Genomic DNA, 13,214 nt, shown 5'->3' with positions numbered 1-13,214 from the left:
TTACACGCAAATGGACTTGAAAAGAATTATTGTGTCGCCGCGCTGGTTTCTAAGAGTGCGTGATGGGCGAGTGGGTGGGTGAGTGGGACGAAGCTCATGTTTGAACTCAGAAATCGAGGCTGGCTGTTTAACAACGGCTGGTTAATCAGATAATTATCTGCTTTTTTTGTGGTCGACATTCACTGTGGATTAAATTAAAATACCTGTTTGCAAACGATAGCCGCGAACAAAAGCCTTCCCGTGTCCCTGGTTTCCATCCCGATGGTTCCAGTCTTATTCTACAAACCAACAGAATATTTCTTTCTCAGTATTTGCAGAAGCTTTCATTTGGACTCAAGGAAAAACTGACTGCTAAGTGTTGCTTGGAGGGTGAAGGTCTTCATCTCGTCCCAGCTTCCCTCAAAAGGAAATTTTAAAGCAAGGCTTCTGAGCACCTCTGTCTGTGCACTACAAGTCACATTTTTGTTTGCATGTGAAAAAATGTACAGTTTGCCTCTCTGCCATTACTGCTTCACCTCTCTCACTTCCTCCATCTTCATCCATCAACAAACATGATTTGGATGGAAATTCACCATCAGCTGAGAATCTTTCTGTCAAACTTTAGCTGCAGTGGGAGTCTGAACAGTGGATGACATGAAGCCAAACCCAAAGTCTGGTATCTGTTTCTGAAGATAGAGTGGACTCACGCGGTGTAAAGACATCATCAACAAGCTCGCCACCAGCTGGCACACTGAAATTTCACTCTCAGCAACTAAATTGACACATTGTGGAGGGAATGAGTGGAAACGCTGGTGATAATAACCTCCACGCAGTTTTTAAATCATGCTCGGTGCAAAATGTGCTGGACGCGATGATTCAGTCTGGAAGAAGGAGGCGGATGAGGAAACAAGGTCCTTTGTGAAGAGTTCGGTTGGGATGAACGGAGGCTCGTTGTGTTCCACACAGATCCTGCACAACCTGCTGCTACTGCAATGAGCCCATTAACAACCTGCTGGACTGAAATGTTCCAAGACTTTCTGAAATTACTTTGAATTTTCATGCTAATCACTGACTGTTCCAATCTTCTCCCTCCGCCTCTCTGTTCAACTCTGTGCTTTTCCTCAGGCCTGAAACCTGCTTTCTGTCCGTTCTTGTTACTTTTTTTTTTTTCTTTAAGAAGAAAGGTTCAGGAGGTGCTGCTGCTGTGATCAAGCTCAGAAAATAGAAAACTGAAGTAGGGCAGGTAAGTGTGTTGAAGCTGGCGAGGGCCCATCCTGGTCTGATTTGCCTTCTGGTGTTTCCACCGGCTCTTGATCTGTGAGGCTGCATCAATCTCGCCTTCACTTTAACCTGCCGGTGCGGTCACATCTCTTCCATCACTCGTTGCTTTCATCAGCGGGCGGTCAGATCTGCCGCCGTGCCAGAGAAGCCTTGGAGATCCCTCTGATCTGAAGCGACAGCCGGGGCAGGAAACGTTTGGACTTTCAGCCGTCACTTCAGTTCCAGTTAGTCTCGGCCGACGGCGTTGGCATGGTAAATCTTAGCAACGCCTCTCAGTCTCCCGGTCGTTTCCCTCCAATCTTCCCATCACCTCCTGTCTGCTCTATAATCCCCGTGGAGTAAAGGTCAGGGTGTCGGCTCGGACTCGTCTGTTAGTCAAGCGCTTATTAGCTTTGGCCTTTAGCTCAGCAGAGACAGCGCCGCGGCAGCCGCCAGAGCCGCTCGTCTCGTCCTGTCGACCAGCGCAGCTTTTCTGGCAGGGAACAAAAGTTGCTCAAGTTGTAAATGTTGCCCTTTTTTCTGCCTACGTGGCACTTGAAGTGGGGCCCTGTGCTGTAATATGATTGTTTAAAAGTAGAATTTTGTTTTTGTTCAAACTTTTGGCAGTGTTTTAGGCACACAAAAAAAAGAAAATGAAGAAGAAGAACCCCCCGTTTAAAGCACCAAAACCTTGTCGGAGAGTTTTCATCACAATGCCACATGTCACTTCCTGTCCACTGTTTGGCACCTCGCTGCTAGCGATGCTGGCAGGTTTAGAACACCCAAAGAAGAGTCCAAACTGCTCATCAGCAGCAGGAGTGTTGTTGTTTGTTCCTATAAAATGGTCCTTCCATGAATCATAACAGCACAAGTCAATCAATTGACGGGTGGCGGCCAAAGCTTGCGACTGACGCGGCCCGCGAGCCTTCGACGGGGCTTTTGGCATCGTATGTGTGAAGCTTCCCGTCTCCTCCTGCCGCCTGGCTGGGCTGTCGATGAGTTCTGTGGCTGGTTAATTTTGTTAGTGCTAACAAAATAACTGGTTAGCTGCAGTGACAACTCCCACAAAACTGGGAGAAGCAGGGATGGATGGATGGATGGATGGATGGATGGATGGATGGGGATGGATGGATGAAAACACAATGTTATATGTTAAATGATGGGACTGGACAGCCACAGAAGAGAGATTATGATGTGTGTAAGTGTGTGTAAGTGGCCGCAGCAGCTGCTGCACTGATTGGTGGACTCTCTGTTTTATAGGTGTTCAAAGTAGAGAATATTAAAGGATTATGGGCTTGATATTGTCCTCAGTAAAGTATTTCCCACAAAGACACGCACAGTCCACCCTCCGATAATTACGACATTCTGTCTTCATCGCCGCTAGACATGTTAGCAACAGAGACCGCTATCGATCCGCGCAGCTACGTGGCGCACTGACCTTTAATAATTCAAGCTTCTCCAATTGATTGTATTACTCATAGCTGCGGTTTATTGATGGCTTTTAATACATGGCATGGAAGGATACGCACATGTCCAGCAGTGGCAGTTGCTCAGTGCTTTGCAACATACATTATGCATATAGCTGATATCAGATCACATCAGCATCGGTTTTTACTGCTTTTTCTCACCGGCCGACGCCTTCCCAGTCTTACAACAAAAATTATTTTGCCGCGTATTTCCATTTCTCCTGAAATAGCGCCAGGTTTTTTTTTCCCCCCATAGGCCTCAAAGGAAATGAGTTGCCAGATGCCAGAGAGGGCCGCAGAGCAGGTGTGAGATGATTGAAATTCTTCCAGGAAGTGTGATTCATCTTGTCGTGATAGGTTTCCAAGACGCGGTTCAATCAGTTCTTCTCATTTTGGGATTTTCATTAAGGTGAAGCTCCACTTAGGACCAGGCCATTTTTCAGATTGCCCTCCATCACCAGTGCTGCCGCTCTCTGTTGCCCCCCTGCAGGAGCTGGAGGCTGGTCCCCTCTCACCTCTGACGCCTACCAGTGGCTGGAGGTGGGCCTGGCCGAGCGCACCAAGATCACCGCCGTGGCCACGCAGGGTCGCTACGGCAGCTCCGATTGGCTGACGTCCTACCTGCTGATGTTCAGCGACACGGGGCACAACTGGCAGCAGTACAGGCAGGAGGAGAGCACAGGGGTGAGTCTGGGCCGCGCCTGCTGGCCATTCACAGAGGATCTAGTGTTTTTTGTCTGTGATTTTGTCTTGTCAGTGAACGCACCGCTCTGCAACAGCCTACTCATTCCTCTGCTTACAGCCTCTTGTGTTACAATATGTCTTTAAGGTTAGGTTTGATGACACTTGCACTTGCGTGTGAAGCTGTTTTCAACTCAACTGAAAAACCCAACTTGAGTTTTACACACACAGAAGGAGAATTTATCTTCCTCTTACACCGCATTTCCTTGGAGGCAGTTCTGACTCTTGAGGCTGTTACTTTGCAACTTCATCATAATCCAGGGTTAAAAGTTAAAAACACATTTTCCTCCAGTGTGACCCTCATCCCGTCACATCTGCGTACAGCCACAATGTTTTCTGGTGAAGTCGCAGAATAGCTGCATTTCCTCACATCGTCATTGACGGCCGTGGACACGGGCGCAGCTCAGCAGGCTGATTAATGGAGGAGTCACTGCGGAAGGAAACTGAAGCCAGTTTCCCTCCACCAGCTGGCGGACACGGCTTTGCATGAGTCTGCTAGCTGTGGAGGTATTGACCCAAATATCGATCACATCGATTCGAGTGAGTGCCAGTATCTCTACCAGCTGATATGAGTGTAAGGCGATGGACACTGTAGATTTCTGTCTAGATATTTTATTTGTGATATATTTCAACTATTACATGGCTGCCGATAAAGTTACAATGTTGTTGTTTTTTTAACCTTGTCTCATTATTTGATTGTGACAGTAGGAAAAAGTTAGTGGGCAAACTATCAGTACTTTGTGAAGACATGCTGGTCTGAAGAAGATGAGAAAGGCGTGGTCATGTACTTTCTATTCAGCAAAAAAAATAGTTAGAAATAGTTAACTAATTAATTATAGAAATAAAATGATTAATAATCCACAGAAAAATATCATCTGTGTCATTTCGGTATCGTAACAGTATTGACAATACTGACCCCATACAGTATTTACCTCGTATCACATCAATACCAAATCCACCATGACAGTGTGGATGTGTGTTTCTCTCACTGTGGTGTTGTGATCCTGTTTGCTCTTGACTAGATGTTTAAATAAAGGGGCCGCCGGTCCCTCTCAGCTGCTCCCGGTGAGCTTTCAGCAAAGTCACGCAGTGCGTCAAACGCCAGAGACTCCATCACGCTACTGCTATTTGCTCAGACATTTATCTGTGGTAAAAGCACATTAGTTGCAGCAGCGGCGCAGAGGGGAGTCTCCTCTGGCGAGCTAATCTGCGGCCCCGAGGATGCTCCGCTCGCCGACTTCTGCCTCTGAACGGCGCAACGTGAAACTCTACATAGAGCGAGTGTGAAGCCAGTCGCGTTCCGAGGAGCTCCTGCACGTGCGTGCATTAGTCGGCTCGGCTTACAGAGGCTGTCAGAGGGGGGAGTTAATGGCACAGTCGCTGGATTTATTTTATTTTATTTTTAGCTCAAAGGCCAGGGGACTGTCAGTGGAAATATGTTTGTTTGGTTTTTTTCAGCCTCCCCTCTCTCTCCTCCGGATTGCCCTCAAGCCTGCGGGTGTTTGGAAATATGACAATCCATCTTTTCTTTTATTGTCTCGCTCCTCTTATGGCTTTTGTTTCCTGCCGCCGGAAGAGTGGGGATGAGGACAATCTCTGGGACTTTTTCCTCCTCCCACTTTTTACTTTTCTGCTCAAAATTCTCTCTCTTCTATTTCGCCTTTCTTTTGGGTGCTCATCCTACTTTTTGATACCCGCTGCTTTACTTTCATCTTTAGATGAGGGTATTCACCATTTCAACTTACTATTATGCGATACACAGCATGCGAATCTGGACCATATTGGCTCTCTATTAGTAATGATAAAGTACTGATTATTTGATAAGCCCTGGGCTGCAGCCTATTCCTTTTTTGGTTACATATCATGATCTTTTATATTGAACCTTTTCCTTTTTATCTCTGATTTGTTGTAACCAAAATAAAGTCATTCATTCATTCATTCATTCATTCATTCATTCATTCATTCATTCATCCATTCCTTAGTAGTCAGTATTAGTCAGTCATCAATAATTAGCCTTATTCAGTCACCTCAGAATCATTTCTTAGTGTTAGGGATTAGGGAAAACACTCAGGGATAGGAAGTTTAGGGAACCATGACATTTCCCCGAACACTAACCCAACTTCACAGTTGTTTTTTCAAAGTTAATTCACAGTGTGTTTCCATCATCAAGGACAAAAATGAGTTGCTTAAAATGGTAAAAGTCAGGTTTCTGGGCAGCGATGCTGTGTTTTACATGACTTGCTGCTTTTATTCTATATAGGACAGTTTCTTTCTGCCTTGATTTTAAAGTGACACAGGATTGTCCGACCTTCAAACCTTGTGTTGTCCAGTCCTTTGCCGGCAACAGCAATGCAGACAGCGTGGTTCAGCACAAACTGCAGCAGCCGGTCGTCGCTCGCTTCCTGCGGCTCATCCCTGCCCACTGGAACCCCAACGGGAGGATGGGACTGCGGCTGGAGGCCTACGGATGTCCCTACAGTGAGTGATGATACAGTGATCTTACTGACACTGCCTGCCGGAACCAGGAAGTGGTCACAGACCACAGGTCCAATAAATCATCACTTGTAAAATGAAGCTAAAACAGGAGACTGTAAACAAGGAGCTAACGTTTTCTGGACATTATCCGTACTCATGGAGCAAGGCAGCGAAAAATAAGTCTAAAAGATTATAGGAGTGATTTTCAAATTACTGGCACAGCACCAGCTGCTGGTACTGTAGTTTAAATGAATTATTAAGCATTTCTATTATTCTTTAGGATCCCTCAAAGTAATCTTTAAGTTTAATTTGCTACAATTTCTGATCTCTTTATGACCAACATGTTTACGTTCAAGTGTGAAAATACTAAAAATGTATTTTTCTTTATTCTTCTTATATCTAATGTGATCAAATGCATATAGCAGATGGATTACAATGATTTCAAGATTAGTATTTATATCCCACAATATGGAAAGTGGGTCTGGTCTTGTTGTTCTGCAGTTCTTGTTTGTTTGTTTTTTGCTATTTTATTTACTTTTATTGACAAAATCTAGTCCTGTTAACACACTCGTTAAAAACTGTGCAATTTTTTTTAGATTTAGCAGCGCATCCAATAATTACCATTAAACTTCACTTCAAGAGGAAATATCACCTCTCTGGAGCCTAAAGATGAAAAATTGAGGCACCTGGAAGTGAAAGCCACCTCGCCCAGAGACCCTGAGTTCCGTCCCTCTGCCCTCAGTTTACAGCCACTGGTCGCTCAATCGCAGCGCTGCAGGAAACACAATCTGTCAGGATTAGCGCGGCTCTGTGCTCTGGATTTATCGACGGCCAAATAATCCTCGTCTCTTTGCTAGATGTGGCGTTTAGGAGAAAATACCTTCATTATCTCTGGGCAGTTTATTTCTGTCGCTGTCATTGTCTGTGTAGGAGTCGATATTTGTGTGTCATTAACGATGTGAAAACGTTCTTTTGACGAAGCCAAATAGCTTTGTGTTGAAAAATGCGGAAACATTTATATTGTTCACAGGCCGGTGCGCGGCGCAGCTCAGTGGAACCTCCCCGCGCCCGTTCATTATGTTAGTCGACCAACTGGAAAGATGATTTATGATAAAACCATTGAAAACAACAACAACAACAATGTTTACCGCTGCCCCCTCTGGGAGAGGCAGCTAATGGGAAACGTTGACAAATGGCCTGTGGTGGTGTGGAAATATTGTAAAGTTATTTAAGGACGCGGACAAACGTTTTGTGTTACTGTGTGCGAGGAGCCGCTGTGACAGATGGCGGCCGAGCCTCCAAGTCTGGCTCCCGCTAAACTAGCGTAGCGTAGCACTGCGGATGCGCCTCTCCGGGGAGGAAAACAAATGCAATGTACACTGAGTGTTGGGACGGATCACAGCAGGCAGATCAACGCGGTTGGTGCGGAGGATTTCGTTGTGGCTGCTGTGACTCAGCAGCACGGCGCGTAAATGCTCCCCCGACTGTCCAGAACACACATTTGATCTTTTTTTTTGTACAAAAAATTACATCATCATTGTGAGTTTGGGTACTGTGATTGCTGTGCGTTGTCTCCTCAGCCTCTGACGTGGTGAGCCTGGACGGCAGCAGCAGCCTGGTGTACAGGTGGAGTCGCGGCACCCAGCGGACGACCAGAGACTTGCTGTCGCTGAAGTTTAAAAGCCTGAGGAATTCCGGGACGCTGCTGCACGCGGAGGGCGAGAGAGGACTGGGCTTCAGCCTGGAGCTGGAGAGAGGAAAGCTGCAGCTGCTGCTCCGCACGCAAGGTACGGCACACCGTCGCTCGCTCACACACACAACCGTGACCGTCCGACGAGTCATCTTATATTCAGTCTGAGCGACTTTGCCGGGATTCAGTCTGGACTCTCCGCTGCTCGGTCTACAGCATCGGTTCATCCCTCTATGCACCATCACCATCACTCCACCGCCCACTCTTTGTGTCCATGTGTCTTACCTCCATCCACAGGTCAAAGGTCAACTGTCATGTGACCATACGCGTGTCCTTCACTCTGCACTTCTTCACTGAAACCTCATTATTTCCCAGTTTAAAAATGTGCCACAGGAATTTTCCTTGACCCGCTGGGATGCAGACAGACTGTCCAGCTCCACTGATTCTTCAGGCCCGACAGCTTCTTCTTTCATAGCTATTTGTTTGTAGGATATTTTTCCCGCCTGTTTTTGCAGTTATGTTTTTATGTGTCAACTGCTTTTATCAACATCACAAGAAGATGTTTGCCTTTTATGGTCACATATTTTTCTTCTTTATTGTGACTTTATCTCCGTCCCTGAGACAAACATTGCATGTTTCTTTTTCATCTCGCATCAAATGGCCATTTTGCTTCTTCTCTGTTTTCATGGCAACTCGTCTCAGTTTTCTCACTGCGACTCTTTGCTTGTCAGTTTTGCTCAATTCTGTTACATTCTTTAATGTCTGCAAAGTTTTTCTCTGTGGCTCTTTTTTCCTGCCGGGCTCGTTTTTTTTCCCCTCTCTCTCTCTCTTTTTGTTTGCTTTCTGTTATTCCAACTAAGCACATTTTACGACGCTGCGATTATCAGACAAACGTCTCACTCGGGGATCGGGCTTCAAGATAGTCGCCCAGCCAAATAATTAGAACGTCCTGTTGGGTGGTAAGAGCCGTCAGCGTCTCCCCGCCATGATCAGATCTTGCTCCTCTCTAATGGAATCGCAGATGAGATGCAGTGGGGTGATTCTGTCTGGAGGATGCGTGTAAAATGAAGCACAGGCGGCCGCGACTCTGCTGTTATTGGCGGTAAAATGTCGACAATTCGTGCGCCCTGATCCGTCCCGTCTTGCCAGTATTTGGTCAATACCGGAATGTCATCATTTCTTTTGAAATATTCCTTGGAACTCCAGCCGTTGCAGCTGTGGAGTCATGCGCCAGTTCCTGTCTGAGCCTCGACATTTAATGAGCCATCAGTCATTCTGCAGGCATCGAGTTGCCTCGTTAAGAGACGCGCTTCCCTCGCTCGCTGTACGCAATTTCCCCGGCGACTGCGTCAGGTTGGAGTCAAGTCATCTGTGATATTTAATTGGCCCATTTTGTCACAAAGTAATTAGCATCAACAAGTGTCACCTGCGTGGAAAATAAATACCAAATACACATCAGCGGTGGCCAATTAGAGAGAGAAATCAGACGGAAATTAATTCCGAGCAAAAAAAAATGGATAGCGAAATGTTTTTTTTAGCAGCATGTCAAAGAAAATTATAGAGTTTAATTAAATTGAGACACTTTCAATGACATTCAAGTTTCAATAAAGTGACAGTATTTGGAGCACTTGTACGTTAAATTGTCTATTTTTGTATCAGAGCAAGTGATACAAACTCATTAAAGCTTAAAACCTCTTGATGTTTGGTTTCTCACTGGAAAACTCTTAAATGGCTCCTACTAGAATCCTCATTCATGCTCATTGACAGAGTTCTGAATGTCTAAAAAAAAAAGAGGAAGCCAGCCTCGGGCTGCTGACTGCGGAGGAATCTGATCTGCTGCTGATGCTCTGGAATTCAAGACTGCGGCGGTCGCTCCCGTGTCACACTGTCGCTCGGCGCTGACGTGATGTCTGGACACTTCAGTCGCTCCATTTGCTGCTTCGGAGCAAATTTCCGCTTTGAGGCGGAAAATAAGATGTTTTGGTGGAAATGCTTCGGAGAGAGACACTGATGCACGACGCGGGCCATTTGGATCGAGAACATTTTGACTTGTTGAGCTGTAGTTGCAGCAGCTCATAAAAACAACGGACCCAGTGAAAATATTCCGTTTGGAGACTCCCATGTGCATCCCTGCTGCTCCTTCACACACTAATCAAATCATCCATCCGAAGAAACATTCCCCTCGCGTCTCCTCCCCGCGCTCCCCAACATGATTGCCCCATCAATTAAGTGCAGCTTATTTCTTTTTGAGCCTCGTATTGATTCCGCTGCCTCTTGCTTGCTCAGCCAGACTCTGATTAAGAGACTCATCACGACGGCGGCGTCCGTGCAGCTTCCTGCGTCACAGCATCCTCACATTCTCTCCGGGCAACGTTGTTATTGGAATATTACGGAACTTACCTCATATTACACATCCGTATTGCCAAATCAGACATCCATATTACTCAGTGAGTGTCTTTGTGGGTGTGACGAAGCAAATGCTGCCCACAGAAGACAGACAAACACGGAAGATGAGCTTATAGCTGATGGACAGTGTGACTTCCAGTTGCCCTTCTAAAGCTTCCAGCCAACTTTAAAAATGCTTTCTATGAGTTCTTTCCCAGATGAAGACCTCAGATAATTCCAAGGGATTTCAAAAGCAATCTGTGTAGCCTGTCAGATGAAGGTTTCTTACCCAGCAGATGTCATTCCAGACAACAAATGCGTACCTGTGTCAGGTACGTCTCCCGTGACAATGTCCACATGCAATCAGTGGCTGAGGAACAGATTGGACCCATCTGCTCTTCAGGTGATTTTACAGACAACCAGTCGCCACTTTGTCAGACAAGTCGTTTGTGTCCGCAAGAAGTGAAAACACATCCTGATCAGTTTTGCTGGATAGTTTGAGGTTCTCCACAGGGTTTTAAAACTCTCCCTTCCTCACTCTAAACCCTCAGAGTTTTATGCTATTACATATTGGGGATTTTTTTGCCCCCCAGTATTTTTGCTGCAGATTTTCAGTCTTGACTTTTGATCCACACATTCCTTACCTGAGCCGTTCAGACCTCGCCTTGCCTCACGAAGAGCAGGAACACGATTAAATCATTTCTCCAACGTCCTTCAGTCAGGTTCTTGTTCAGTTTTTGAAGTTGTTCCTCCCCCGAAGAATAGCTGATGCATTTTTAATGGCCGGCGTTGTCCATCTCTCGTCTCTCTGCAGAAATATAAAGTTTCCTCCACAGTATTTTGGCCTGACGGATCCACAGATTTGAACCGGCTGGTGCTCGTCTGTCATTAATCATTAATGCCGTCTCTCGCTTGGCTGCCGGGTGTGTGTACGGTATGCAGAAACTTCTCGTGTCCCTCCGCCGTCGGAGGAGGAGGAGACGCAGCAGTCTCACCTCAGCGGGACCTTCGCCGTGAGGACTCGCTGTAGAGTGATACGCGTAGACACAGTGAGGAGGCCGGCACGTCGTAGCTGTCAGCGGTGCTCCTGCTCCCACTCACACAAACTGACAATCAGGTCGAATCTGAAAAGAAAAGAAAACAGAGCGGGTCAGAAAACAAACTACGAGGTGTCACACGTCCAGGACGGAGAAAACAGTCCAACACAAACACAAAGACTTCTGCTGCTTTTCTGTCCAAACTCCTCACGCCTGCACTGTTTCCTCACTCGCCCTTGTGTTTCTCTCCCAGGCGGCTCCTCGTCCTCGGAAGCCCGGCCTGTGGCGTCTCTCGGCAGCCTGTTGGACGACCAGCACTGGCACCACCTGTCGCTCGTGCTGCGCCACTCTCAGCTCAACTTCTCGGTGGACAAACACGCCGAGGTGTTTCCGGTCCCCGCGGAGTTCAACATCCAGCAGGTGGGAGCGGCCGCTCTGCTCTGACACGCAAAAATCTTCATGCTGGTCTGACATGCTGAAATGTTACACCCCTGGGTTTTTTTTGTTTTGTTTTTTTTCGCGTACAGCTGAGCATCGGCGCCGATCCCCAGAAAACGAAGAGGAACTTTCGCGGCTGCCTGGAGAACCTGCTGTACAACGGCCTCAACATGTTAGAGTCGGCTAAAAGCGACAGCGGGAACCAGGTTACGCTGGTTGTAAGTATTTATGAAAGGGAGAATTAAACGGAGAGTTCGCCTCGTTCACGTGAACTCTTGAGCATTATTGCAAGTTGTGACAGCGTGGTGATGACCTCTGTGATCTGGAGAGAGTTTATGAATAAAAACGCATGTTAACGCGTTTGATGGCATTTTTCTTTCTGTTGTACATGGCCACAGCGGGAATTGTATTGGCTATGGTTAGGTGAACTATCCCTTTAAATGAACCTCCGGTCGCTACCCAAGTAAAACCCTGCAACCGGAGATCTTCTTAATTCCATTTATTCTAATGCAAAAACGTCACTCACCAGGAAATGAGGCGGTGGGTTCCAGTTTGTCTCTCTGTCACCACAAATGCACACAAAAGCTTTTTACTCCGTCAAACTCTCTGCACTTTTCATCGAATTTGCCTTTTGTTTTAGTGCTTGTTTGAGCAAGCCGGACTGAGGGCCGAGCTAATAGAAATTCATTCATATCCATCATCTCCTAATGCATCACACAGTATTGATCGTTTAAAAGGAGCTCACGCAGAAATGCAAATACAAAGAAACAAACAGGATGCAGTTTAGTTTTTTTTTCCTGTATTGCACTGATGGCAGCTCCCGTAAATCATTTTGGGGGAGGCAAAAAGCTTTGATAGCTTTGTAGCTCCAAACCTGGACCGGCGCCACCTGGAAATGAGTCAGCGCTCCTGCAGCTTCAGCCAACGGCCAATAAATCCTCCAGCTCCGTCTTTTGTCAATTATCTCCTGCGGCCGTTCCTCACCTGTCTGTGAGGGGGGTGTTTTTTGCTCCGACACAGGCAGGTGCACTCAGACAGGCGTTGACAGGCGTCGGGTCCCTGCAGGAATTCATCAGAGGGCCGCTGAGGCTGCTAACGAGCTGCTCACCATTTACCGATGCTGACGAGTGCTTAACGAGGACGGTGAGGGATGCGATGGTGGCCATATCGATTCTCACTTTTAACACAGCTCCGCTTGTTCCCGCTTTGTCTCCGGGACAGTTTGGTTGTTTCCGTAGCGACAGTAAGCGGGATTGAACACAGCAGCAAAGCCGCCGTGGACCCGTTTAAACGGCACGGCGCCTCATTACGGCGAAGGGCCTGGGAGCACGGAGGCAGAACAGGATTCCGGGCTGAAATAGGCTACCAGATTGACATGCATGGCTGTGGATCTAATAGAGGCTCTGCAGCTTTGAGGGTAATAGAGTATCACCAAGTGGTCCATTCTAATAAAGAGGCCACTTCTGGCCATTATGAAAAGCATGATAACAGAAATGAAGCACTTTCCAGCAGCCCGAGGGAGTGGATGTATGAGAGTATGGCTTTCAGAAGATACACACACATATACATATATATCTGTTATGTACTGTATATGTATGTATGTGTATGTCTATACATAGGGTTAGATGTGTATATACATATATATATATATGCATTTATATATATACAGTATATATAAATACATATATATGTATATATATATTTTCTTTTCAAAAGATGAACATACTGTATGTATATGTATAT

The 13,214-nt window shown here is 46.4% G+C and overlaps 1 protein-coding gene across 1 annotated transcript in view; it reads left to right on the top strand.

Moving 5' to 3' along the window:
* Positions 1-13,214, top strand: part of LOC142885618 (contactin-associated protein-like 4) — a 58,962-nt gene that overhangs the window by 19,778 nt on the left and 25,970 nt on the right. Inside the window, exons 3-7 of the mRNA XM_076022256.1 lie at positions 3,196-3,389; positions 5,777-5,924; positions 7,502-7,708; positions 11,287-11,453; positions 11,561-11,689. Coding sequence (XP_075878371.1) covers positions 3,196-3,389; positions 5,777-5,924; positions 7,502-7,708; positions 11,287-11,453; positions 11,561-11,689 — 845 coding nt within the window. The remainder of the gene's footprint in view (positions 1-3,195; positions 3,390-5,776; positions 5,925-7,501; positions 7,709-11,286; positions 11,454-11,560; positions 11,690-13,214) is intronic.

Source organism: Nelusetta ayraudi, unplaced genomic scaffold (genome assembly GCF_046127955.1).
Source record: "Nelusetta ayraudi isolate G7.1 ecotype Tasmania unplaced genomic scaffold, CSIRO-AGI_Nayr_v1 ptg000011l, whole genome shotgun sequence".
NCBI lineage: Eukaryota > Metazoa > Chordata > Actinopteri > Tetraodontiformes > Monacanthidae > Nelusetta > Nelusetta ayraudi.
Note: the sequence above shows the minus strand (reverse complement) of the source record. Positions and strands in the feature narration are given on the sequence as shown.